Source organism: Vulpes vulpes, chromosome 2 (assembly GCF_048418805.1).
Source record: "Vulpes vulpes isolate BD-2025 chromosome 2, VulVul3, whole genome shotgun sequence".
NCBI classification, from domain to species: domain Eukaryota; kingdom Metazoa; phylum Chordata; class Mammalia; order Carnivora; family Canidae; genus Vulpes; species Vulpes vulpes.
The window spans coordinates 5,603,255-5,629,398 of NC_132781.1; the positions used below are offsets into that span (position 1 = coordinate 5,603,255).

Sequence of the window (26,144 nt, forward strand, 5' to 3'; positions counted from 1 at the left end):
TCCATTTGTTTGGTCATTCATTCATTCATTTATTCAACCACCAAATATTGACTGAAACTGTGTCAGACACATTGGGTATGGGAGATACAGTGGTGAACAGAAAGAGACCCATCCCCTGCCTTTTTGGTGTTTGGCCCAGTGGGGAAGACAGGTACTTATCAGATAAGCACATTAGTTATGCGAACGTGGATGTGTAATTGCAGATTCTTAAAAGGTCTCTGAAGAAAAGGTACATGGTGTTTTGAGAGTTAACAGTGGGTCCCTTCCTGAGCCCCAAAAGGCCAGTCACAGCTCTTCACGCTGGTTGGTGTTCTCAGCCGGACTTAAGAAACCAAATACGATGGCAAACATAACAAGAGACAGGATCGTGACGATGAATAAGCCGATCACTGCTAGGCCTCCCTGGTCCCAGGGGTTCTCCCAGAACTCATCATTCCACATGTGCTTCTGCTTTATCAGCTTGTCTACGTAGACCTGGAAAAGCGGGGATGGAGCCCTTGAGTGCTGGGACCTCCCCAGGTGCTGTCCACCCCCGACTTCACCCTCTGGACCGGTCTCAGCACAGCTGGTGCTCCTCCACAGGGGTGGCGGGCTGAGATCTAGACTTTAAAGCACCCCGCCACAGGTCCCTGTTGTTTTCCCTGCCTCAACTGCCAAACATTTGGGAAGCATTTTGAGAGATGAGCATGGGAGTCGAAAAGCGGACCGACTCTAGCCAAGGCCTCGGTAAGCTCCCTCGGAGGCAGCTGCAAGCAGAACTAGCTAATCTTGAACAGCTAAGGTCGGCAGGCTGCGGGCCTGTAGTCCATTGAAGGGAGTAACGGCAGTGAGAAGGAAGGAATCCCTACCTGATTCTGCTGTTTCGGCTCCTGTGTCCTTAGAATGGGCCGGTAGGGTAATCCTGCAGGCCCCACGCTTTGGGTGCCCGAGCCGCACCCGGATTTGAAGCAGCTGTTGGGAGGAAAAGGTGTTGGTATTGCCAAGTGGCCCTACCAGACCCCATGTGCTGACACTGGAGCCAACAAAGGTGGGCTAGGGCCCGTTGCCTAGCAACTGCATTCCCCTGCTGCCTTTCATACTTACCCTGTCAGCTGCGTTCTGTCCTTTTTGTGATGTCTTATTGGGGGCTGCTCAGGGTACAGATGTTCAGGCGTCTTCACTGAGAGAAGTCAGGCTTGGGGTAGGATGGGGAAAGAGATTGGATCCAGGACCCTTGCCTCAAGCCCCCTATCTGCCTCACCTGTGGCTGGGTCCTGCGTCTCCTCTCTGGCTGTTAGCCTGTCAACTGGGAGGCCCTCGCCAGAGTACTGGAAGCCCAGGACTTGAGGAAGCCCTGGGTTGGAGCTGCACAGGGGCTGTTCTCTTCCTGTGGCGCTGGAGTGCTGGTGAATGTTTAACTAGCTCCAGCTGGTACCTCCTGGAAGGTGTTTCTTTGTGGGGGTGTACTATCATTGTTGAGGCTCCAGGGTCCTGCCTTTGCCGGCCTCTTGAGGTACAGCTGCAGCTGCTTCATGTGATTGGTTCCTACCAACCATACAGTTGTGATAGGGCAGCTAGGAAGCAGAAATGGAAACCTAGTGGCCACCATTTATTCCTTAGAAGTTAGGATTCAAGTGCCTGGTGTGGCCAGGAACTGCGGTAGGTACCTCGTGTCCACCGTGAACCAAAGGAGGCTGGCCCTGCCCACCCAGGTTTCCATTCTAGCTTGCTTGGTCCTCAGCCCTGCTCATTAGACTCATCTGGGCCCTGCCTGGTACCACTTAGCTCAGTCTCTGGGCAGTCAGAGCCCCGTGCTCTGCAAAGCTGGCCAGGTGATGTTAACCTGCAGCCAGGGTTGGAGGAGACAGATGATGAACGAGTTCAGTAAAGTCCTTAGCTGTCATAGGCTTACCTGATACTTTGAGTTTCCCTCCGGAAAACGTTGTGATGTGTGCCCCTGGCTGCTCAATGTTCCCAGCCCGCCGGCAGGTCTCTAGCATACCTACCTCCATCCTGTTGGATGCTTATCAGGAGTCAGCTGTTTGTTCCCAAACCTGTTTGTGGCATTTGTCCTTATTATTGTAATGATGTGATTGCACTTAATGTTACATAAAAACATGGAGCAACAGTAATAGCTGAAACCCCAGTTTTATAGCTGAGGAGCAAGCACGGAGGTTAAGCAACTTTTACCCAAAGTCCTACAACTAAGAAGTAACTGGGCAAGGGTGGGGATTGTGTGTGTGTGTGTGTGTGTGTGTGTGTGTGTGTGTGTGTTTAAACCCACCTGTTGAGCTCCACTGCAGAGACTGAGCTCTGAAGCTCCCTGTTGCACCTCAAGGGAGTGGGGGTTAGTGGGAGCTGTTGCTATAAAGCATCTATTGGACCACTTTGGAATGACTTTGGAATCACTCAGTATTTCTGTCAAGACAGATGTGGCAAGCCAACTGGAGATGTTTTGCAAAAATCCAGGATTTCACATGCCGATTTCTTTGTGGATGTCTTCTTGTTCTGCTTTACAGTAACCACAGTTAGTAAAGAGCCAACATAGGAACTCTCTGGCCTGCACATGCCACACTCAGAGGAAAGACCTTGGCCCCCCAGCAAAAAGACTGGCCAAGGAATGTGCATGTATATGTTTCTTTTTTTTTTTAATTTTTAAAAAATTTATTTATTTATGATAGTCACAGAGAGAGAGAGAGAGAGAGAGAGAGGCAGACACAGGCAGAGGGAGAAGCAGGCTCCATGCACTGGGAGCCTGATGTGGGATTCGATCCCAGGTCTCCAGGATCGCGCCCTGGGCCAAAGGCAGGCGCCAAACCGCTGCGCCACCCAGGGATCCCACCTATATGTTTCCATTTAAAATGAGGTGTGTAGGGAATGGTATGTGTCATGCACACAGAAGTGGCTTTGACCAACTCTTCCAATTAATTGCTGGCTATGATCAGAAAATTCTGCCGAAATGATCACCATGAAGGGAACGTTATAGGAAGAGGTGGAGAATCCTGTTGGTGTGTGTGGCATAGCCTGGCCTGGGGGCTGAAGGGATCCCCTGTAAGGAATGAGGTTAGGTTGAGGCAGGAAGACTATGTACAAGGTGGGGCTAGGGGACAGTGTTTCATGGCAGGCATCAGGTCCCTAGGAGGGTGAGAAACTGTTTTTGAGAACAAAATTACCTTGTCCTCAGCTTTTTGGTCTGGAAGTTGTGTTAACCACAAGCAACTCTGTCATGAAGATTTTTACTATAGGTTGCTCTCAAATGTGAATGGTTGAGAAAACAGATTTAGAAGAAAAGTGTTTTATGTGCTCTCTACCAGGTTTTGCTTGTGCAATTCTTGCACGGGTGGCTCTTCTGTGGTTTCTAATAAGGCATGAGAGCCGGTGAAATGCACAGATCTCAAATGTAGATCTTTGGAGGAAGCGAGAGGCTCCTGTAGAGTAGAGGCTAGAGTCAGAGGAGGCCTGACAAGGCTGGGAAATCTGTGCAGCAGTGCGGGTAGGCAAACCTTGGGGGTGGCTTGTTCCAGGGGGGCTGGTGGCAGGAATGGAGACCTGTGATAACCAGATGCCCTTCGGGGCTCAGACAGCCTGCTGGCCTCCCCTTCCATGGCCACCATTGCTGCTTCCCACAATGGGGGGATTGCTTTTCCTGAGAAGACCCATGGTGGGAGTGTGCCAGGCCTCTGCCCTGCTGGAGCCGATCTGGTTTGTTGAGCTGAGTGGGATTGAGTGACTGCCGTGGGGAGCCGTTAGTGGTGGGGCTCAGCGTGGGCCAGTCTGCTGCCAAGTGGGAAAGGAGTAAGCCTTCTCAGAAACGTAGGGATAGCATCTTACTTGGGCTTAGTATTTAGGAGGAGGAGAACGCCAAAGACCAGGCCTATGGTCCCTATCTCTTGGCAGCCAGACCACAGAGCCAGAATCTCCTAGCAGAGGCACAGCCTCAGCCACCCTCAACCACCCTCAGGCTTGCTTATGGGAGAGTCACATGAGAATTGGGCTGTCCCAATGTCAGAGCATCTCCTGAACTGAGGGCTGAATAGGGCAGGGTTTCCCATCGTTCCCTCCCACCTCCCCTGTTTTCCTTCAGGGAGGGAGACCTAGTTGGGCCCCACCCTAGCTCTTACTTGGGCTCCACCCAGTCACAGGGAGGTGATTTTTAGACAGCTTGGGGTGTGGGATGTAGGATTGGTTGATGGAGGATAATGGGATGCGAGCCTTATCTGCACTGCAGCTGGTAGGCCTCAGGGCCTTGGGTGTGGTCATCAGGGGCTCTGCAAGCCCCTTGGGCTGGGCCCAGAGGCTGGCTCTGCCACTTTTCAGCTGGTTGAACCTAGGAAAGTCACCTAGTGTTGCTAGGGCTCAATTTCCTCAACTCCAATGTGGGGATGGTCATGGTACCTATGGCCTTTGAGGCTGTTGTGATCAAACAAATTCACTTGCATCAGAATGCTTTAGGAGTGGCTGAGCACCCATAAACCCCTCAGGGAATTTCTGCCAACTTGATCATCACCTGCTATTTTCACTATTCTCATCCTTTCTATTGTTATTCTGAATCCTATTCTTGTGGGGTAGAGGGCACAGGCTGGTTCTTGAGTTTCTTTTCTTTTGTGTGGAAGGACTTCCTCTCTGGGTCTTCAACCTAAATCAAACCCGTCAGACAAGTCAATGGACAGCAGGAAGTGAAACTCACCAGTTTCTCCCACCTGCCTGCCAGCCCGAGATGCGGGGGGGGGGGGGGGGGGGCAGAGCCTGGCATCCCCTCTCCAGTTTTCCGGGTAGACAGGGCTCCACATCTAGGCAGCCAGAGCACGCAGACTTCTCTGTGGCTCTGGGGGGCCAGTGGGGCAAGAGGGGGAAGATACCATGGAGAGCTTTTGGACTCCCCTACCCTCATTCCTGGGTTGGTAGTTCTACCTGGAAAGTTCTCTGGAAGAGAAAGTAAACTGAAGGGAGGGAGGCAGGGTGGTGGTGTTGCATCGCAGCAGGGCCAGTCCTTAAAATGGGTCCACAATGCTCTTGTTTTAGACGGGCAGATAATGACAGTGGTTCATATCTGCAGCGCTCTCAGGATATGCCCAGCACTGTGCCAAGTGCTGTACATCATCTTAGTTTCTCCTCACCCCAGGAGGTAGCTACCAGGGTTAACTGCGTCTCAGAGGGGAGGAAATGTGGGTCAGGGAGGTTGAATCATTAACCTGCATTCACACAGCCAGTGAGTGATGCGGTGAAGATTTGCACCCAGACAGGCTGGCACACAATAGGGAAAGGACAGGGGCTGGGATGCGGCTTCTGGACGATAGTAGGGGCCTGACCTCTCTTCTCAGACTAGAAGTTTGGGAAGACCTGGTGGCCTGAGCCTGCTGGTGTGGGGCGTGCAGGCTTAAGTAAATGGCCACGGAAGCTGTGGAGTGGCATTTCTGAGCCCAGCATCCGGCAGACACCACCTGGGCACTGCGGAGGGGGCATCTGGAAACCGGAGCTCGTTAGCAGCTGGTGCTGACGGGACTTTCACCCTCACCCTTCCCCCCGGCTCCCTCTTGCATGGCATTCCTGCCTGTGTGTTTTTCCAGCTTTCGTGGGCACAGCGAGAGCAGAGGCCTGGCAAGGACAGTCACTGGCCACACCCTTGGAATTCTGGCACATTGCCCTTCAGAAGCACAGAGCCCAGGCCTGGGAGTCTGGTGCCACAGAAACACATAACAGGAAAGCTTTTACTGGGAAAGAAATGGGAAAATACTGGAGTAGAATACTGACATGCTCCCCTCCAGGGGGAAGCTTAGGCTCCAGTAGCTATTGCACAAAGCTCCTCTTTGGCATGGGAGCCCCACGGGCCAGCTCCCCACAGGTGCAGGCTGTTCTCCATCCAAGTACGGGGACTCTGCTTCTGTGTTTTGTTAAAAGGTACAGGTTGGGGAAAATCCCCAGTTTTTGTTTACTCAGTGTTTTAAACCGTTAACTCCTCCTTGGCACCCAGGATTCACCGGCAGGTCAGAGTTTGGTGGCTGTACCAGCCCTTGTTTCCTTGGTAAGGGCTGCAGGTGTCAGGTTCCTAGGCAGGGCCAGAGCTGGGGCCACGGATCGCAGTCTTGTGAGCTGAGGGCCACAAGGCCAGGTGTCACTTGGGGTCATGGCTTTGGCAGCCTCCTTTCCAATGTCTCCTCCTCTCTGTCCTTCACGGTGGGGTCATGGGCCGCACTTGGACTTTCCTGCCTCTGCGCTCAGGGCAGCAGCAACAGCTGCAAGCTATCAACAGCAACAGCAGCACAGTGGCTGGGGGCACAGGGGAGAGAAGCAGAGAGCACAGGAAGCTCAGGCAGGGGGACACAGGGAACACACACCCAACTTCTAAAGAAACCCCTCTGGGGGCACCTGGATGGCTCAGTGGTTGAGCCTCTGCCTTTGGCTCAGGTCATTAACCCCGGGGTCCTGGGATCGAGTCCTGTACTGGGCTACTGGGCTTCCCCTCGGGGAGCCTGCTTCTCTCTCTGCCTGTGTCCTGCCTCTCTCTGTGTCTCTCATGAATGAATAAATAAAGTCTTTTAAAAGAAAGAAAGAAAGAAACAAACAAACAAACCCCTCTGGGGTGTGTAGGATCTTTGCCCTGAGGTGTTGGCTGTCCCCATGCTGGCCACCAGGCCCTAATCTCCCTGCCATGCCTCCTCCACTGCCCACAGCTTTGCTCCCTTCATCGCTGGTTGGGATACAGGGCTGCCTCTGGGCCCAGCACCATCCTGTCACTTGAGCAGCTTGTTGAGGATTAGGGAAGTCCCTTGGCTTTCCCCCAGGGACATCCGCTCTCCTCCTCTATCTAGCGGACACCTAGCCAGCCCTCTGGTCAGCACCATGGTCCCACCTTTCCTCGATGCCAAGAAGAGCCAGGGGCTCTGGGGAGAATGTGAGAACCCCAGCTTACCTGTGAAAAGGAGGATGACGGAGAAGGCCACGATCTCCACAGGCTCTGCCTGGGGTAGTTTCTGTAGCTTGAGCAGCAGCTTCTCACCCATGGAGCGCATCTCCTGCACAAAGTTGGCAGCTGCCATGGTGCATCAGACTCCTGCCAGGCTCCTGCTGGGCGTGTCAAGCAGAGACAGGGCCGGGAGTCGCCACCCACCTGCAGCCCGCAGAACGAGTTCGTCAGGTCTCACCCCTGTACCTCTGGTGGCTCATGAGGGGGGAGGGAGCCATTGGGGCCCTCCACCCAGCAGTGGCCCTCAGCCCCCACCACCCATGTTGAGGGAATCTGATGACCGCAGGGAGCCTGAGGCCCTGCCGTGGGGGGTACCCAGAGCAGCCAGACACAGGGGAGATCTGCCAGCTGGCCACGGTTGGCCAAGGTTCCTGACTTTGAGGTGGGGTGACTTCACTGTTACATTCCTTTGTCTCAGGCACCACTCCTGGTTTTGCTGGGGTGCCTCGGGCTCCCCTAGTGACCTCTGGGTCCTTCAGGACTTAGGTGCCTCCCCTGGATTCCCGGTGGGGAAACTGGGCTTTAAGATTCCAGCCTGGTACTCTTGCCCCTCATCATATGTGGGCCAGAAGGATCAGGTTCTTCCTCAAGCAGGCATCTGGGGGCTTCTAGCTGGGGTCAGCTGGAGGTGAGAGCTAATGCGAAGGTAGTCTGAGCCCTGTCAGGGCCCCCACTTCCCTAACCAGTCCAATTTCTTTACTCATATGGTGTTCTTTGAGGAGGAAGAGGTGACACTGTGTCCCTGCAGTTTCTCCCATGGGGATCCTCTCAGGATGGGATTAGGTGTCCCACGGCTGGTTTACCAGCTTCTCTGCTGGCTCAAACCGAGAGTCCCCTCTGCCCCTACCCCTGTCCCAGGTACATAGCAACTCAGCCCTCCAGGCCCCATGACTGAGAACCTCTTCTGGTCTAAGAGTGCCCGACGGGCTAAAGGTGAAGATCCAGGCTGCGTCTGTGAGTTGGGGCATGCTCTACGTCACTTTTCTTTCCCCTTCAGCCTCAGCTGTGGGCACAGGGAACCAGTGCCTCTTCAGAGATGGACCTGGGACAGCCGTGTGCCAACCCAGCCTGACTTGTTCACCAAGACAGCTCTAATCCAAGGGAGGGTAACAGGTGGCCAAGGGCTGGTGCCAGACCTTAGGATCTAATTACTGCCGCCTCGTCCTGGATCTCAGCCAGGCGGGTTCTCCCGAGATGGCTGTAGTCTTGGAAGCTGGTCATTGCTGGTACTACCACCACAGTAGAGCTGTCTCCAAACTGCCTTGAAGGCTGTCTGCTTGAAGCCTCTACCTTGTATCTGGCTCTCTGCATTCCTTCTGGTGTGCAGCCTTGGCTTGAGCCCCTCTAGGTGAGGTAGGGAGTCCCAGCTGCTCTGGCAGCCTTCCTTCTTCCTTCTTGGAGCTCATCATTGGAAATTGGGACTTCCTCCTGACCTCTTTGGTCCCACCTAGGGTCACATAGGACACTTCTACTCCTCTTCGGCCTCATGGTCCTTCAGGACCTAGACGGCAACTGGCACATGCCCCCTGTGTCTCCTCTTCCACAAGGTAACTGTTCTCGTTTGGTCAGCTGCCCTCTAAAGAACATTCATTTGATGCTGCCTGCCCCTTTTGCAGTTTTGTGACATGGACGTGTCACTCTGTCTCTCTGAGTCTCTTTTCCTCATTTTACGTAAGAGGAGATGCCCATCCTTTGCAGCCATTGGGAGGGTTGACACTTGGAAGCACAGTGGCAGCCAGCACAGATCCTGGCACACATTGGTGCCCAGCACATGTGATTCCCCTCTGCCTGGGGTCTGGCCATTGTAGGAGCATCCAGAAAGCCTTTGAGGGCAGTCGTACCCCCTTGTACACTGTCAGAGATCCTCCTCAGACACCGTTGGGGAGTTTCATCTGTGTCCTTCGATCCCTGGATGTTTGTGGTGTGTGAGGTGAAGGCAGGTGGTGGGGCAGGCTGGAGATGGAGGTGTGTTTTAAGTGATATTGAGGGTAGTAGGCAGATGGTGGGTCCATCAGGATTAGAAGGTTTCCTGTCAGAAGTGGGAGGCTCCTGGAGTTAGATCCTCCTGTCTTCTCTCACGCCCCACCCCAGTGTTAGCATGTTTCTGCAAAGGAGATCAAGATCCCAGTTTCCAAGTATACTAAGAGGCACGAGATCCTAGAATGCCACGAGTCATCCATTCCTGTCTCCCTTTACATATGGAAACAGAGCCGTGAGAGTGGTTCCTCTGGAGTCACACAGCAGGACAAGGGCCTGGCCAGGCTCCCCCTGCTACCGCATGCTGTCTCTCGTGGAGGCCTGTCTTAGGCAGCCTGCTCTCTGGCTGCCAAGGTAAGTCAGCCCACAGAGCAGCCTACTGAGGGCACTGTCCATGCATTGGGCCCAGTGCAGGGACCACGGCTCCAGAGCCTTTTGGAAGCTGTTGTGCTCTGCACGATCAGCCCCATTCCACATTCATGAGTCTGGAAATGAACACTGCTTTTATTCAGGCACATCCCCCCAGGCCAGGGCCATACCTGTTCTTTGAGAACCACATGTGACTTGTCACTGAGGGAACAGATCTTGCATGTCTGTCTCAGGTTCACCAAGAGGCCCTCTCATTCTGGGGCCTCTCTGGGCATCCCCAATCCCCATGTTTCCAGTAGTACAGTAGCCTGCCTGCTGGTCTCATTCCTGCGGGAACAGAGGTGCCAGCCAAAGCCCCAGCAGAGAGTTTGCACAGGGCTCAGGAGTTGGGCACCTTTTCTCTCTGCCCCCTTCATCTACGTTTGTCTGGCTTCTTCAGCCTGGTTGGCTCTGTGCCTGCATTGCCTAATGTAGCCATCAGAGACTCCTTGAAAGAGGAAGCAGGTGGAGGCCAGCTGGGCAAAGGCAGTTTTTTCACTTGTTTCCATGTCCAAAGACCCAGGGAGGGATTGTGGAGGGGAGGCCTTTGCCTGTGAGCAAGACATGGTGTGGAGACACGGTCAGCCTGAGGCGTGTGATCTCCAGAGTGGAGGACAAAGGTTGGGCCAAGGCTGCTCTGTTGTGCCGGAAAGGTGGGCTTTGTTGGTCAGAAGCTTTGGCTCTGAAGTGGGCCATCCTCTGGGCATTGTGAAATCAAGATGCTGCAGAGTCACACCCAGATGACCTGGGCCCCACTCTGAGAGGAATGTCAGTCCACACCAGTGGCAGGCCATGGGCCCATGGATGGCATTGTGCCTTTGAGCCCAGGGCCTCTCTGGTGACCTGAATTAACAAGGTGTCCCAGCCCTGGGGTCTCACCCAGGGCTGCTCACTGATTTTGTCTGTGCTGTGATCTGCAGTGGGGCCATTGGACAACCACGGTTCTGCCCCGAAGCCTGAAGGGGAACTCCCTTTTTTTTCCTCATTAGGTGGATGACATTTTGCCATTTCCAGCTTGGGCCTGAACAGAATAAACCTTAGTGGGGACTGTGGGAGCTGGAGGGGCCTTGTTCTCCTAAGAGGGAGGAGGCACATTCCAGCAGGTCCCAGGCACTCTTCCCAGTGGGCTATTTAAAGCGAGGCCTTGGGGTGGGGGGTGCCTGACGCCTGGTGCTCAATATAACCAGCAGTCGTCAGGTGACTGTGCAGTATGTTCCTCAGCCGTTGCTCTGTAGGGAATCCCAATCTGTCAGTGTTCCCAGCTGTAGCCCAGGGAAAGTGGGTGCTCTGAGGCTGGCTGCTGCTCATCCTTTTTACTTTCCCAGGGTTGGAGGGAGGAAGACAGGGAAGCCCAGAGCAGATACTAATGATCGCATATATCTTTCTGGTCTATCCCAAGGAGATAGGAGGGTCATCCATTCTCCTTCCAAAACTGTACTTCTGCCTGTGAACCAGGGAAATCAGAGTCCCTCCCGGCCCTGTGCTCCAGAGTGCATCGGTTGGAGGCAGCCAAAGCAAGTTGCTTCCCACGGCCCAGGAAGGCAGAGCAGTCTTGACTGTCCGCCTGGCCTTTCTTGGAGCCTTTGGACGGTACACGGTGGCTGAAATGGCAGCCAGTGGAGGGGGAAAGTGAGCTGGGCAGAGATGAAGGCTGGCGGAGCTGCAGGGACCAGAAAACATTCCTTTGTGTGGCATCTCCTGGCACAGAGAACCCTGTGACAGAACATGCGGGCATCCTGCAGGCTAGGCAGCTGCTGCTTGGTACTGAAGCTACCCTGTTTCCTCCTTGCAAAACTGATACTCCAACTCCAGAGGCCCTTTGTGGAAGAGACCAGGCAGCAGGCGGGCCTGCCTATGACTGATAAGTGCCGTGCTGATGGCTCGGGGCCCCAAGGGCTTCTTGCTCTGCCTCTCATTTTGTCATGGTGGGTTGCAGCCACTCTTGCCCCATAGGGCATCGTCTTGTTTAAGAAACAGCTCTAATAAGGCAAACTGATGGTCGTGACAGGTTTACAGGGTCTGGAGGCCTGACCGGTAAGGCAGAGATTTCCACTGAGTGCTGCATCAGGCCTTCAGACTTTGCCCTTTGCTACTTGGCTCTAAGTTGCTGTGGGAAGTAGATGCTTGAACCCAGAGCTATCGTGCTTCCCTAGCCCCGTGACTTTGCAGGACTGGAGAGGGCACTTCTTGCTGCTAGTGATGGTTCCCATTCTATTCCAGCTCTGTGCCTGTCCTGGCTCAGCATCTGTGCTCACTGGGACCCCATCCTCCTATGTCCTGTGGTGCAAGCACTCTGTTGTCGCCGTCCTAGTGTCCCCCACCACCCCTGCCTAGGCTGTGTTACAGATCAGAGCCAGCAGGGGTAGCCCTGGGCTCGCCATTGTGCCCTTCCCTGCCTTCACCCAGCCCTCCCCCTGCTTCCCAACACACACCAGTGCCTGTCCCCTCTCTGCCATGCATGGCCCATTGCTGTGGGGCTTTTAGTCTCTCCAGCCACCAACCCAGGCCAAACCCCACAGCCTCTGCTGAGCCAAGAACACTTGGACTGATCCTTGGTTTCCACTTTTCCTTGGATTGTTGTTTTTCTTTCTAAGTAGATACCAGCCTGTTTGCTTTGGGGGAAACCTCTGGGGGACAGGGGAGGAAGATTTTAACCCTAGTGTGGGGATGAGGAGGCAGGAGGCATAGGCAGCCTCGGTTCATGGGGGCCTGCCCAAGGGGGCCGCTCCCAGTGCTGCCTGAAGAGACATCTTGGGCTCAGCATTCCAGGGGCAGCAGAGGGCCAAATACCAGCCTCAGCTTCACCATCATTGCCTTCTCCCCACCCCACCCTGGGTTCAGAGTCAGGCGCTCATGCTTCTGGCGCAACATTCGGGGTGGATAGGGAGTGCACAGGATTCCAAGTGGGCCCAGGGAGGAGCACCTGGGCTTAGCTCTGAGCTGAGGACACCTGGCAGTGAGTGGGCCAAGCCCCTCACCAGAGGCTGTAGCTGCTGCGCTGATGAAGGACACCGATGGGCAGAGCTGCCACGGGTCCTGCCACGTTCCTGGGGGGCATGAACTGGCGGGGCAGACCCTGCCCTCAAATGCCTCTACAGGGAGAAAGCAGGCACACAGAGGGCTCTGCGTTGATCCCAGGAAAAAGGGAGGCTCAGCGGGCAGGCAAATGCTCTCTCCCAAGCCAGGACAGCCAAATCCCTTGTTTAAGCCTCCTGAATAGAAAAAGCTTAAACTAACTTGCAGAGTAAGCAGGCACTTGGGGCCCCTCTGCCCGCTCAGCAAGCCGAAAGCACTCTGAGCACAGAGCTGCAGCCCCAGCCGGTGTCCCCCAGGGCTGGGTCCCAGTAAGAGAAGGGAGAGCCCCGGGTTAAACGAGGCTGTCTGGAGACTGTGCCCAAGTGCAGCCCCGTGAACCTCTGTGTTGGAGGTAGTTGGTGGCTCTCCACCCTTGAGGCAGGGGACCCTGGCTGCCTTCCCCTAACCCTGTCCTATCCCCTGTGGCCGGCACCACTCACCTAGGAACTCAGGTGTTGGGCTGGGGGCAAGCGCAGATGCTGGGGAGCCCAGCAGCCTCCCGTGCCTCTCCTCGGCCAGGGCACCACCTCTTCCTTCCTTCTCGGATGCCTCTTTCCTGACCCGCTTCTGGGCGCCTTCCTCAGAGCGTGTGGAGCTCCTGGCTGCTGACAGCCAGCTGCTGTCTCGGCCTCAGCTTTTTTGTTGTTGGTCGTCCTGGAGATCCAAGTGTCAAATTACACGGGGGCCGGCCACTGAAGCTGGGGAGCCTGTGCCACCGCTGCCCCTGCCCGGCAAGGGAATCCCTGCTGGGACCTTGGCGGGTGGCTTCAGACTCCTGGGAGTCTGCCCCTGGGAGGTCTCTTCGGTTCCTCCTCTTCCTCTCCTCTCCCTCCTGGCGGGTGTGTGCTAAGCCATCGTGGGCTGGGCCTGGGCTGGGAGCTGATAAAAGAGGAGGTCGGCTCTCTTGTTCCCTGGCAAAGATGCCCTCTGGGAGGCTCCACCTGAGCAGTAGAGCGGGGAGGGAGGGAGGCCAAGCAGCACTCCCAGCTCTTTGGCTCCCTCCCTACCCTCAGGAAGGCTTTGGGCCCATCCCCCCTGACCTAGCGAACCTGCCTCTCTGGAGACTGCCTCTCTGGAGACTCCCTGGATGGTCCCGCCCTTTGGTCCCTCCTAGGAAAGAAAGGGACTGGTGGGGGAGCTGCCGGACCACCCACAAGGCCAGCCTCCTAGGGAGGCATGCTGGGGGTGACTTGAGAGTACCCTGCACTTGGCTTGCTTGCCTGCGGAGTGCCTGGTGTTCCTCAGCCCCAGGAGGAGGGGGGACACTACTGATCTCATTCTTCCCAAAGGGTGTTTGCTGGGGCCGGCTCTGCACGCCTGACCCTGGCCATCAGGGACGGGCTCCAGAGCTCAGGGGCTGGCAGGGCCCTTTGACATTTGGTTGGTCGTGCCACCCCAGCAGACCAGGCTGTGCCCGGAGCAGGACAGGAGCCGACCCTAGCCCGCATCTGTGAGCTCTCAATGGAGCCCTTTGAGTGTGAGCACAAAACCCCAGTGAGTCCGGGCTTGAGGGAGGGTGGGGGAAGGAAGCCAGCCGTGTAGCCACACCACTTGGATGCCAGAGCCTCCCAGAGGCTGGACAGGCCGCCGCTCTGTGGACTCAGACTGGCAACGGAAGCAGCCACACGTTCATTTTCCGAGTGGTGGGAGCAGTGCCCTCTGCTGGCCGCCTGGGCCCCCTTGCCACCTCCTGCCCCTCAGAGCTGCATTCTCTAAACAAGGCACCCAGACCTCACTTCTTAGGGCCTGTGTAACAAGCCCTCAGGGTCTCAGCTCCTCAAAGAGTTTCTTGCAGTTCCAGGTGGTGTTCTGGTTAGAGAGTGATGCCACCTATTCTTGTCCTCGGGATGTGGCACCTGGACAGCCCTGCCTCTGCTGCCCAATCTCTTGGGCTCCCCTATCCCGTGCCACATTTCCATAGCAAGACTGGCCCTCTGCAAGGACCCTGATCTGTGGCCCCTCCAGGGGCCTCTGCAGCTGCCCCGATGACCAACTGTGTCCCCATCCTGAGAGTCTTAGGAGAGACAGCTGGAGTCTGGCACAGCAAGGGGCTGTGGCAGGGCTGAGGCACCGGGAGATGTGATGAGACTTCTGTCAGGGCTGATCTCACTGCCCTCACCAGGGACCAGCATACAATGCCAGTCCTCAGAGCTGCTGATTTCTGCTCTTGGGCGGTCCCCCAGCCCCGGGCTGTGTGTGCAGGCGGTCTTCTTGGGGACAGAGAAGGTCACCAAGAGGTAGAAGCGGGACAGGGTTCCGAGTCTGGGGTAGGGCCACCTTGTGCTGGTTCTTCCCTCCTCCGCCTCTGGGAAAGGGTGAAGAGTAATCATGAGAGCTCACTGTGTGCCAGACGCTGTGCGCGGTGCCTCAGAGCGCCGTCTCCCCCAGCCCTGCACGGCCAGAGGAGCCAGTGCTCTTCTCGCATCGTTTCACAGGCAAGAATGTATAGGCTTTGAGCCATCAAATGCTTTCCCCAAGGATGCAGCCTCAGCAGCAGAGTCAGCATCTGTACCCAGAGCCGAAGCTATTCCCAGGACACCCCACCGCCAGAGGACAGAGTAGAGAGCAGGAGGCCAGGACCTAGAACAGCAACCTGTAGCGAAACAGGACAGAATGGGGCTCATAGCCTGGCTCCTCTGGTTGTGGTGTATGACCTTGGGAAAGCTCCTTCACCTCACTGTTGTCGTCTGTAAAATGGGTGACCACGTGATGCCTTGATAGGCTCATACAGCATGAGGTGTGTGATACTGAGTGTGGTGCCCACATGTAATGCTCCTCAGCCAGAGTTTAGGGAGTGGGCAAATGAACACTAGCCTGCCCAGGTTCCTCACCTTTTGCCTCTGCTGTGCTGCCTCCGCCAGGTGCCGCCATGCTGCCATTGCCAAGTACTTTGGGGATGCGCCCCCTGCCTGCACCAAGGGCTGTGACCACTGCCGGGACCCTGCAGCCCTGCGGAAGCGACTGGATGCCTTGGAGCACAGCAGCAGCTGGAATAAGACTTGCATCGGGCCTTCCCAGGGGAATGGCTTTGACCCTGAGCTGTATGAGGGAGGCCGTCGGGGCTATGGGGGCTTCAGCAGGTGAGGGACTGTGAAGTCAGGGGTCCCCAAGCCACTGCAGATAGGCTGGTATTCTCCTCCTGGTGCCAGGGCCAGACCAGTGGCGCCCCAGGGTCATCGTTCACTCCCTGTCCCCGTGGGCTATGTCAGAGCCAGCCAGGACCTTGGTGTTGCTCCTAGCTGCCAGCCTATTGGAAACATCAGTACCCCACCAGAGAAGCATGACAGGAGGGCAGAGCCCAGGTCCGGGGCTGCTTACACCTCACCTGTCCCCTAGGTATGATGAAGGTTCTGGAGGCAGTGGGGACGAGGGCAGAGACGAGGCCCACAAGCGGGAATGGAATCTCTTCTACCAGAAACAGATGAGCCTACGCAAGGTGAAGGGGGTTGGGGGCCTGATGGGGTCCCAAGTGGCGCTCCATTCATACTCCCTCAGCCCCTGCCCTGGCACTGGACTGGGGGCTGTTCTACAGCCAAGCAGGGTGCTTCATAGGCGCTTCATGTCATCCTCCAGGGCAAAGACCCCAAGATAGAAGAATTTGTACCCCCAGGTCAGTACAGAAATGTCCCCAGGGGCCTTGGGGGGAGGGCTGGGGACTCCAGAAAGCAGAAGGTAGAGTGAAAGGACCTATCCCTCTTCCCCCCAGATGAGGACTGTCCCCTGAAAGAGGCTTCTAGCAGGAAGATCCCTAGACTCACTGTGAAGGTAAGCTACCCACACCTGCCCCCCTGACTCCTTCCCCAACCCTGAGGCCTAAGTGACCAACTTCCCTCCCCTGTGTAGGCCCGTGAGCACTGCCTGGGGCTTCTGGAGGAGGCTCTGAGCAGTAACTGCCAGGCCACAAGTACCACCCATGGGTGAGTGTCCCAGGTCACAGGGGCCAAAGAGGCCCCTGTTCCTTGTAGACCACAAGAACGAACCCCCATCCCTCCTGGCTTATTTGGTCACCCTCTCCCCGGATCATGTCTCATCCCTTCCCAGTGGCTGCAGGTCTCACAGCCCCACCAGGGGGAGGCTTTGCCAAGACTGAGGGGCTGCCAGTGCCTGCTGGACAGAAAGCCACAGGGTGCCTGGAGTCCGAGTTGGAATCCCTATGCCCAAGGCCATTCCCACCAGGCCCTGAAGCCATCTCCAGGGTCCCCAGGGAGAATCCCATAGGAGCTCAACAGAAAGGGCTCAGGCCCGCCTGATGCCTTGTGTTCATTCCCTCAGCCCTGATCTCCAGGCCAAGGCTGTGGAGCTGGAACATGAGATGTTCCGAAATGCCAAGATGGCCAACCTGTACAAGGCCAGCGTGCTGAAGAAGGTGGGCCCTGGGCAGAGTGTACTTTTGGGTTGGGGTGGAAGAGCCAGCCCCCATACCCTTCCGGGCTGTGTGGTTGCCCTGCTGGGAGGCCACTCACACAGAGGGGGCCTGACCGCCCTTCTTTGCTGGCTGGAGATGTTTCTAGCCAACTGTGTCAGGACTAGAACTTGTCCAGTGTCCACTTACTTGCAGCAGCCATGAGTCCCAGAAGCTCACTTGTGGAAAGCCTGGGTTGGGGCTCTCAGAAGCTCGTGGAGGTTATGACATCTCTGCCTTTCCCTGACTCAGGTGGCTGAGATCCACAGAGCCTCCAAGGATGGGCAGCTCTACAATGTGGAAAGCAATACCAGGAGTTGCAGTATGCATGCCCAGCCCCCAGAGCCCACTGAGTATGACATCCGGCCAGCCTCCCAGGTGTACTCGGTGAGCAGCATCCTGACATCCCCCCAAAACCTGGCTCTGGGACAGGCATTGCTTCCTTTGTCCTTACCCAGGGTGTAAGCACTTGCCCTCTCCTGGTGGTCCTGGCCCTGGGTGCCCTGCAGCAGGCCCTCCAGCTTTCCTGCCCGCGTCCCCTCCACCTCTGCAGCCCCCACAGCTCTTCTCTCCTCAATCTGACCCCCAGCAGTGTCCTGCCCAGTGTCTCCCTCCTCCATTCCCCAGAGCCCACCAACTCAGCCATTCATGGATCACAGAGAATGCCTTTGAGGGGGGGTTGGGAGTCAGAACCTTCTCTTCTCTTCACAGCTCAAACCTAAGCGGGTGGGAGCTGGTTTCCCCAGGGGCTCCTGCCCATTTCAGACAGCCACTGAGCTGATGGAGAAGACTCAGGCCGAGGAGCGAGCCCCCCAGCCTGTGCAGGGAGGTGAGCGAGAGCCCCCCAGCCAGCCTTGTGGCCTCCAGGATGAGGACTGCAGCAAGGCCCTCCCTGGGCCCAGAGCAGAGGCTCCTGGAAGCAGTGTTCATTGTGGAGGATCCTCCCCTGAGAGGATGGGGAAAAGCCCCTCCAAGGGTGGTCCCCTTGCCAAGGCCCGGGCCAGTAAGAAGCAGCAGCTCCTAGCCGCAGCGGCCCTCAAGGATTCTCAGAACATCACCCGCTTCTGCCTAAGGGCCAATAGCCCATCCCCCCTCACCTCAGCCCCAGGGGCGGAAGATGCCGGCCCTGGCCCTTCGTGTGAGGGAATGCGGGGACCCCCAGCAGCCCCAGAGAAGTGCGCAGGGGAGGAGGATGGAGCCCTGGGGTGTTTGGCTACGGACCCCCAGACCAAGGAGTGTACCAGGGAGAGGCCAAGGTAAGGGCCCTGCTAGTTCTGAAATTCTAAGGAATCCTCTTTGCTAACTGGGCCTCTGAAGCTCTGTCCCTTTCTGGGCTGCGTTGTGCTGGGCGGACAGAGTTGAGGGTGTGGCCGGTGGCTGGAGCTCTCACACCTACTCTCCCCTCTGGCCAGAGCCTGCACACTTGGAGACCAGGGGTCCCCTGAAGGCCAGCCCATCCCCACAGAGGAGACCCCCAGGGGCAAGCGGCCCAGACCCCAGCAGGTACTGACAGGGACAAGGCCACAGGGGAGGAGGCCTGCAGACCAGGCTGCTATCTGTTCTTCTCTGGACTAGGGGTTTGGGGGAAGATCATCTCTTTTTATATCCCAGGGATAGATGGCACAGGTTGGAGGTAGCCAGCGGATGCTGAGGCCCAGTCTTCTAGAATGACGGGTGGGGCCACTGACAGGGAGTCCAGGAGTGACTCTCCACTCTCGTCCGACACAGGAGAACCTAGAGAACCAGACTCAGAAGAGGCCTCGCCCCTCAGCCAATGCCTCCGTCTTAGCTGAGGCCAAGGACAGCGTCCCGGCCTGGAATCAGGACACCTTGAACCCCATGGCCCAAGGCTCCTGCCTTCTCCCAGCCCCTGGCATCTCTCTTAAGGAGGCTGCAAACGTTGTGGTCAAATGCCTGACCCCTTTCTACAAGGAGGGCAAGTTTGCATCCAAGGTAGGGTAGGTGGGTGGGTTCTGCTCTGGCCTGGGCCCTTGGGTGCAGTGGGGTCAGGGGGTGGAGCCGAGGGCGAGGCAGGGCAGAAGCAGGCTAACCTTGCCTTGGTTCATGGCCGAGGGCCATTGGCAGGGGGCAGCGCAGGGGTCCATGCCCTTGGCTCCTGTCACCTTCTGCCTCCAGGAATTGTTTAAAGCCTTCGCCCGCCACCTCTCACACTCGCTGACTCAGAAGGCCTCTCCTGGAAGGAGTGGTGAGTGCCAACCTCACCAGGCCAGGGGGTGCTCTCGGGGCTTGGTGGTGGGGAGGGTACTGGCCCTCATTTCTGCCTTCCTGAATCTGTAGTGAAGGAAGAGGCCCAGACTTTCATCAAGCAGTTTTTTCACGGTCGGGCCCGGTGCGAGAGTGAAGCTGACTGGCATGGCCTGTGTGACCCACAGAGATGACCAGCTACTGCCCACCAGGGCCAGAGTGCTCCCCGAGCCTCAGCTGTAGGAAAGCCTGCAGCTGTCGGGGCGTCATTTTCCTCAGGATCCATACCTTGCTTTGGAGATGGCGCTAGACTCTTTCCAGATCGAGGCGAGAGGCCAGCCACTCTGCCTGCAAGGTCTCGGGTCATCTTCTCCTTGCTTCCCTACCGCTCTGGGCTGGGTTTTCTGAACCAGATCACCAGTTTAGAAGGGGGTGGGGTGGGGTGGCCGCTGCCAGGGGAACAGGAGGAAGGAGTGGTTTGTGTACCGCTTGTACTTGACAAATTGTAGACCAAGCCGAGGCCCCCTGTCCAAGGCTTTGGGCTGTCTCAGGAAGAGCCCTGCTGGCCTCGGGTCCTTGACCCACGACCCCTTTCCCTGGTGATGCCAGCTTCCAGCCTGGCTCCAGGTGCAGAGCTCGGGAGGAGGGCAGCAGCCAGGCCTTGCTCTCTGCTCAGTTCCTGGGTCAGGAAAGCTGAGCCGGCCGAGGTTTAGCAGAGAAATAAAATCCTGTTGGTTTTGACACACACACCACCTTCCAAAACACAGCCTTTTTCTCTTAGGAGTTTTATTTCTGCAGAGTTTGCTTCTCTGAGGCCTGGATTCATGCTTACATTGAGCATGGGGCCAGGTGGGCATCCCTCCAGCCTGGGCAGCACTGGATGCCCAAGTGAGTTCCCTGCAGTGCCCACCTGGGCCCCCCCAGGGGGGATCCTGCTGCTCTTTCTCAGTAGACGTCATTGTAGCAGCTCCTGCCTTGTGGCCTCCACATGGGCCAGAAGCTGTGGCAGGTTCCAGAACAGCCAAGTGGGGAGTCCAAACCAACGGCTTGACAGCACCCAAGAGAGACCTTCCCAGTCAGACTTGGACCTGGGAGGGGCCCCTTCCTTGTTCCATCCCTTCCCCCACTCCTCTCGGCCTCTACTTGGAAGGAAGGCCTCTGTCCGTCAGGAAGACGATGGTGTGCATCAGTTCGTGGGCCTGCCCGGGGAACAGGCACACATGTGAGGACAGGGCTCCCCGGTGTGCCCCCACCTCTGCCCTGGCCCACACCACACCCGAGCCACAGGCCTGGGCCCAGGCTCCGGGAACACCTGGGTCAGGCACGCCTGCCTCGCCAGGGTGTTATCAGAGGCCCTGGCCACTCACCTTCAGCAGCTCAAACCAGATGGTCTGGGGGTTGTCGGCAGAGCCATAGTTGAGTTCCAGGCCAGGGGGTCCCTCACTCTCCAGGGGGCTCAGCAGGTGGAGCCGGTGCAGGTCCTTCAGGGTGATGGAGCAGCACTGTTTCTGGGGCCGTGGAGACAGCAGAGCTTGGTCTCTCTCCTCTCACCCATGGTGACCCCTCCCCTGAATATGGCGCAGGGGTGCACCGGCCAGCACTGGGGCAGGAGCCTGGCCCACCTGGCTGCAGGGGTCCATGACGATGAGATGCTGGTGGTTCAGTCCCAGGAGGCTGGGTCCAGGCAGGGCCATTTGACTCACCCGCAGCACCACATAGACAGTGTAGCCAAAGAGGGGCAGCTGGCTCACAGCCTCTGGGAAGGGAGGGGCCAGGATAGGTGTTCCAGCCATCCGGGCCTTGGGACCTGCTCAACTTGGCCCCCACGGTGGATGTGAGGGGCAGGGCAGGTAGAGAAGCTTCCTCACCCCTCCACCTTCACCCGTGCCTTCCTGGGCCTCCTGCCTCAGCCCCTGTAACTCCCAGGCCCAGACCCACCAATGAAGCTGATCTGTGCCTCCTGGGAGTTGTAGACTTGCAGCTGCCTCAGCTCCTGGTCTATCAGTTTCTTTATGATAGGTATGTTCACGTGCCCTCGCAGCGGCTTTGGCAAGTAGTTCAGCATGTCTTGCCTAAGACAGACTGGTCAGTCAAGGCTGGGTGTACAGCAGGTGCTAAATAAATGAGCAGGGGCTACTGGGGGTGAGACTGGGGATCCAAATTTATGAGTGAGGTGTGGGCCCTGCCCATGAGGAACATGGGGTGGGGAGGTCAGCCTCCTCTGCTCCAGGACTATCAGGTTAAGGCTGTGGAAGGTATAAGTTGAGTGGCCTTGACCTTGGGGGACTGGGTGGGGGGTGGGGGTGCTGAAGGAGAGGCCCTTGGGGTATGTGCTGAGGTAGACCTCCGCACCCCCAGGGACAGGGTGGATGGAGGTGGGGAGCCATGCTCACTCACTCTGAGTAGTCCTCTTGGTCCTGGCTGCGGTGCTGCAGGGCAGCCAGCCTGGCGAGTTGGGTGTCTGCCTGGGGGTTGACCAACAGCTTCCCCTGTAGGTAATCCCGCAGCACCTGAGAGGGGGCAGCAGTGAGCAGAGGCCCCCCCCCCCCCCCCCCCCCCCCCCCCCCGTTGTGCCCAAAGCTCCCACATGGTGGTGGCTCCTGGGGCCCAAGTCTGGTCCTGTCACCATCTCTCCTTGCGAGGGGGGAGACTTGGAGGTCCCCCATCCAGGCAGGGGCTCGTTTGCAAGCTGCAGCCCTGGGTCAAGCGACCTGTAGGCTGCGTGCAGCCCGGGGTGGGGGTGGCAGCTGACCTGCTTGTAGTGCGTGGTGATGTAGATGGGATTGTCGAAATGCAGTGGGGTCTCCCAGATGAGCCGCCGGCTGTGCAGGCTTGTGTCCTGCTCCACCACGCTGTTGAGGTACTCGTGGGGCAGCAGGGGCCGCACCAGCTCGCCTGTGTGGGGAGCCCAGTTCCACAGCCCACCCTGACCTCCAGGGCCAGCCCTGCCCACCCCAGCACAGGAGTTTGTCTCATTCATGGCCACACAACCAGCAGATGAGCCACCTCTTGGAATCCAGCCTGGCCCCACTCCCTCCCCAGGCAAGAGACTCACCTTCCTTTTTGATGAGGAAGAGGGCAAATTCTTGCATTTCCTGGGGGTCCGTGATGCCCATTTGCCGACACAGCTCCTCCAGCACTTCTGCCGCCACCTGGGCATATAGGTGGGGGCTGTGATGGGTGGGGGGACGGGAGGCTGGTGGGTCCCCAGAACTGGTGCCGCAGCTTTCCTGTGTCTCACTGACCCCATGCTCACCGTGAAAGTCTGGATAGTAGTTCTGTAGTCCACACCCCCTGGCAGGTGAATTAGGAGGGAGCGCATTCCTTGCCCTTTCTGTGGAAGCAGGTTAGGGGTCAGTCCATCAGTGGCCAGAGGCCCCAACTCCCTGACCACACCCAGGAGTCCTATCATGCCCAGCCTCGTGTACCCCCCGCCACCCCTGCCCCCAGTACCAGGAAGGCCTGAATTTCGCCCGGGGAGGGCAGCCGCTGGCGCCCCCCATACTTGACTGTGCGCTGCAGGTGCTCCTGGCTGTTCCGGGCCAGCTCTGCAGAGGGGAAGCAGGCTGGGGTGGGCCTCTCCACACCCCTCCCCAAAGCTGCTGAACCTCAACCTGGAAGTCCCTCCCATAAGGCACCTTGGCTTGAGCCCGAATTTTGCAGAAACTTGGTCACATAGGGCATCAGTGTGGCTGACGGGGAGAAGCAGCCCGTGAGGAGGCTGAGGAGGCTCCAGCCACGAGTACAGTGTTCCCTACAGGGTGGAAAGCTGGGCTTCAGGCTGGCCAGACCACGCCGTGGCCCCAGGCTGCCCTCCGCCATTCACCCTGGCCCTGCATACTCACGGCTGAGGGTGACAGGTGACTTGCTTGATGACTTGGCAGTAAATCTCATCCCTGAGGTTCTCCTCCCGGCATAGCTGTGGGGACAGAAGAGCAGGGGACAGGGTGGCACGGGAGCTGAAGTCAAGGAGAGATCCTGCTGCTGGCTTCGGATGGGGGCCCATCTCTGGGTCTTTGACACAGCTTGTGCCCGACTGGCCACTCTCTACGTCACTATCTTCATCTGCTTATGGGCTACGCTCACCTGCCTTCCCTGCTGGCTCCCTTTATCCTTGACCTCAGGGGGTGCAGCGCCCTTGGGATCCGTGCCTCCACGCCCCGCCCCGGTGAGCTCAGCCGCTCCCACTTGCTGAGGACTACCAGTGCCAGCAGACTTCTCGCTTGAACCCAGGCACCCCCCTTGGAAGTCCCGACTTCACATTTCATGATTCCAAAACAGATTCCTGCATCAACCCAGACCTGTTCCTCCCTTACACCTCCATATGGAAGACGATCATTGCTCTGGCCAAGGCCTCAGCGACATCCCTGGCTCCTCTCTGTCACACACCACATATAATTCACAGCAAATCCTGTTGCTCCGCATCTTCCCTCTGCTGCTACCGCTGGGCCTGGCCAGCACCATCCCTCACCTGTGATCATTGCAGTAACCTCCTCTGGCGCTTACATTCCCGGGAAGGGGTGGCAAACAGGCCCAGGTGGGAGGACAGGAACAGATCCTCAGGGCACACGGTCTCCCTGCAGCTTTCAGCACGCAAGCTCTTGCTTACCTTCAGCAGCTCATAAAGGAGCTCCAAGTCATTCTTGCCCCGGGGCTTAGGCTGGTCCCCCATAAATTGCATCAGAACTGTAGGCAGGATGAGAAGCATGGTGAGCTGGGTTGGGGGCCTGGCTGTGGCGCATGCCCTTGCTAGACAGGGCTTTCCCTGTCATCTCATGCCTGGCTTGCAAAAACGCATGTGAGCAGGTAAAGCAGTCTCCGCTTTACCAGTGAGGACACGGCTCAGAGAGGTTCCGGGGGCACCTGTGGCTGCATATCGCACATAGCCAGCTGGACGTAGCACTGCCTTCCTGCCCAGGCTCCATGCGACCCACCACCCTTGGGTGTGAGTAGAAGTAGGTGAGGGCTGTGGGGGTTTGGTAGCCACCAGTGAGCTTCCCTCAGTTGACAAACCCAAGGCAAGAAGGTGACCTGGTGCCTAGGTCCGAGGCAGCACAGACACGGGGACCCAGGATGCTGTGGTCACTCACCCCGGAAGCTTTCCACAGCCTGCTTGTTTGTGTCCTCATCACTGAGGCTGATGAGTGATTCTTGAATGGGAGCCTGTGGCCAAAGAGACTGGATTGTGGGTCCAAGGGCCCCCAGGGACCCCCAGAGGGCAGGCTCGACCCTTCCCCACCTGTCCCCCTCACCTTGGTGTACTGTACCAGGCTGGCCATGGCCATGTTCTTAGCAAGTCCATCTGTCTGGTCCAGCCTGAGGCAGGAGAAGGAAGGACAGCCCCGCTTGCTCGGCCCTCCAGCCCCCATCCCAGGTTGTGGGTTGTGCAGGGAGGGTGCAAGAGCACTGGCCCGGTGGCTGAGCTCAGGGAGACTGAGGACAGGCAGGCAGAAGGGTGGGTCCCGGGCACTCACAAGGCCTGGGGCTTCCGGAAGTGGCACAGGGCGAATTCCTGCATGGTGTAGCTGTGGGAGTCGATGGACAGGGAGGCGTAGGCGATGGAGTCCTCACTGTGTGCCTGGCTCCGGGGGCGGACATGGCGCTGGGGGCACAGGAGACCTCATGCCACCCGCGTGCCCACTGGCCTGTCCAGGGGCACTGCCCAGCCCCCAGCCCAGCCCAAGAGGCGCAGCCAGGGCAGCAGCAGTGAGCACACCACCAGAAGCCAGGGAGGTCAAGAGGCGTTTATTGAGCATCTCCTAGGACAGCAGCTCGCTCGGCGCTGCGAGCGAACACGGCGCGCGGGGCCAGCCCCTGCCCGCAAGGAGCTCACACTCTTGCTGGGGAGACAAGGCAGGAAGTCGGGAGACGCAGGGGCAGCGTCAGGCCAAGCGCTCCCGCCCGGCAGCAGGTGGTCCTGGCCGCTCAGGGGCAACTGAGCCCTTTCCTCCTCGACGCCTAGTCGAGCCGCGCTTCGGCCTCTCCCGTCTTCCTCACCTCCACGGCCCCGTCCCAGGGAGCCAGCCCCGGCTCCCTGGGCTGCAGCTGACTCTGGTGCCGGCCGCTCCTCTCAGGCGAGAAGGAAAAGTCTGGAGCCGCCGCTGGCTGAACTAGGTCGGCAGGGAAGAGTCCAGAGCGGCTGCCAGTGGAGCCAAACTGCCAGCCTGGAAGGCACCCAGGGACAGCGCCTCAGCCCCCCGGCCCCTGCCCCTGGGCGGCTCCGCCGTGCGCTGCCCTCCCCGAGCGCGGCCCCGCCTGCCCGCAGCGATACCGGGCTCCAGGGTGGCCACCGGCAGCAGCTTGATGAGGTCCCCACGGTGGAAGCTCAGGAGGCTGTGGTCGTCGGTGATGTAGCTGCGTAGGGCGACGACATAGCCGGAGTCCTGCAGGCGGGACGGTGAGCAGGCAGGGAGCCAGGGAGCCCACCTGCCCCTCCTGCTCTCCCTGGTGGCCTCATGCCCCCCACACTCCAGAGTTCCCATGGCCTGAACCCCAGCCCCCCAACTGGTGGCTTGAGGGAGCTTGGCTGACAGCCCTGAATGCAGCCAGCAGGACGCAGGGCCAAGACCCCCGACCGGGCCCCAGGCCCCCCAGCGCAGCGCCCCCTGCCCGCCCGCACTTGCCTTCCTGAGCTCACGCAGGAACAGCTCAACCATGGCCTTGATGGCGCTCGCCCGCGCCGAGTGCAGCACCAGCTGCTCGCTCTTCAGCGACAGCTCCAGGGTGGAGCTGCCCCGGCACTCGATGCCCAGCAGCTCAGCATAGCTGTGCACAGGGGGCGGTATGAGCCCCGGCTCCCCCCACCCCCCACCCTCTGACCCTGCCCCGCCACCGCCCAGGTTCACCTGTATGAGCAGAGGGTCTTCAGCTGGTTGAGGTGGAAGCTGGGGACTTTGGTCACCTTGAGCAGTCTCAGCCCCCGGTGGGACACGCCCAGCAGCTGCACATCACTGCTGCTCTCACCCTGCCCGGAAGGTGGGGGGTCACTGACAGGCTCCGGGTCCCCACCACCAACCAAGACACCCCGGGGCCGCCCAGGGTGAGCGCTGTTCTTCGTCCCCGGTGGGGCCCGCCCACCCCAGCCCCAGTTCTCATCTCTGCCTCAGGGGCCCATGTTGAGCGTGCTGGGATCCA

General features: G+C 58.3%; 3 protein-coding genes across 18 annotated transcripts in view; 1 reads left to right on the forward strand and 2 right to left on the reverse strand.

Moving 5' to 3' along the window:
* Nucleotides 1-19,757, forward strand: part of RECQL5 (RecQ like helicase 5) — a 37,664-nt gene extending 17,907 nt beyond the window's left edge. The window contains exons 9-20 of one of the 3 annotated variants that reach the window (XR_011999507.1): nt 15,265-15,483; nt 15,740-15,839; nt 15,977-16,013; nt 16,110-16,168; nt 16,247-16,320; nt 16,676-16,769; nt 17,058-17,192; nt 17,517-17,634; nt 18,218-18,308; nt 18,534-18,758; nt 18,942-19,011; nt 19,104-19,757. Coding sequence is in view for 1 of the 3 variants with exons in the window: in XM_025999747.2 (XP_025855532.2) it covers nt 15,265-15,483; nt 15,740-15,839; nt 15,977-16,013; nt 16,110-16,168; nt 16,247-16,320; nt 16,676-16,769; nt 17,058-17,192; nt 17,517-18,061; nt 18,218-18,308; nt 18,534-18,758; nt 18,942-19,011; nt 19,104-19,204 (1,750 nt within the window). In the remaining 2 variants the exon portion in view is untranslated. Of the gene's footprint in view, nt 1-15,264; nt 15,484-15,739; nt 15,840-15,976; nt 16,014-16,109; nt 16,169-16,246; nt 16,321-16,675; nt 16,770-17,057; nt 17,193-17,516; nt 18,062-18,217; nt 18,309-18,533; nt 18,759-18,941; nt 19,012-19,103 lie in introns of all 3 variants that reach the window. The other 2 variants (XM_025999747.2, XR_003235138.2) reach the window with 2 other exon arrangements.
* SMIM5 (small integral membrane protein 5) lies at nt 5-13,778 on the reverse strand. 14 transcript variants are annotated; one of them, XR_011999511.1, is made up of 8 exons: nt 13,453-13,646; nt 12,844-13,282; nt 6,890-7,087; nt 5,731-6,246; nt 4,487-4,615; nt 1,084-2,033; nt 849-951; nt 5-474 (listed from the first exon to the last, which is right to left on the reverse strand). XR_011999511.1 is itself a non-coding variant. In XM_072746603.1 (4 exons), exons 3-4 carry the CDS (start codon nt 7,014-7,016, stop codon nt 6,149-6,151), a joined length of 225 nt encoding a protein of 74 aa, XP_072602704.1. In that variant the 5' UTR covers nt 7,017-7,087; nt 12,844-13,057; nt 13,624-13,778; the 3' UTR covers nt 2,613-6,148. The 14 variants fall into 14 exon arrangements, 6 of the variants coding, with proteins under 6 accessions (XP_072602704.1, XP_072602703.1, XP_072602701.1 ...); XR_011999509.1 differs by lacking the exon at nt 13,453-13,646 and having other exon boundaries at nt 12,844-13,329; XR_011999513.1 differs by lacking the exon at nt 13,453-13,646 and having other exon boundaries at nt 6,890-7,041; nt 12,844-13,325.
* Nucleotides 19,758-19,779: 22 nt separating the features above from the next.
* MYO15B (myosin XVB) overlaps nt 19,780-26,144 on the reverse strand; it is a 28,990-nt gene continuing 22,625 nt past the window's right edge. The window contains 19 exon segments of the mRNA XM_072740978.1: nt 19,780-20,209; nt 20,378-20,518; nt 20,633-20,766; nt 20,949-21,082; nt 21,408-21,520; nt 21,763-21,905; nt 22,066-22,162; nt 22,267-22,344; nt 22,464-22,558; nt 22,649-22,764; nt 22,856-22,929; nt 23,620-23,696; nt 24,101-24,173; nt 24,263-24,326; nt 24,485-24,612; nt 25,008-25,174; nt 25,282-25,393; nt 25,634-25,775; nt 25,856-25,974. Coding sequence (XP_072597079.1) covers nt 20,150-20,209; nt 20,378-20,518; nt 20,633-20,766; nt 20,949-21,082; nt 21,408-21,520; nt 21,763-21,905; nt 22,066-22,162; nt 22,267-22,344; nt 22,464-22,558; nt 22,649-22,764; nt 22,856-22,929; nt 23,620-23,696; nt 24,101-24,173; nt 24,263-24,326; nt 24,485-24,612; nt 25,008-25,174; nt 25,282-25,393; nt 25,634-25,775; nt 25,856-25,974 — 2,067 coding nt within the window. The 3' untranslated portion in view covers nt 19,780-20,149.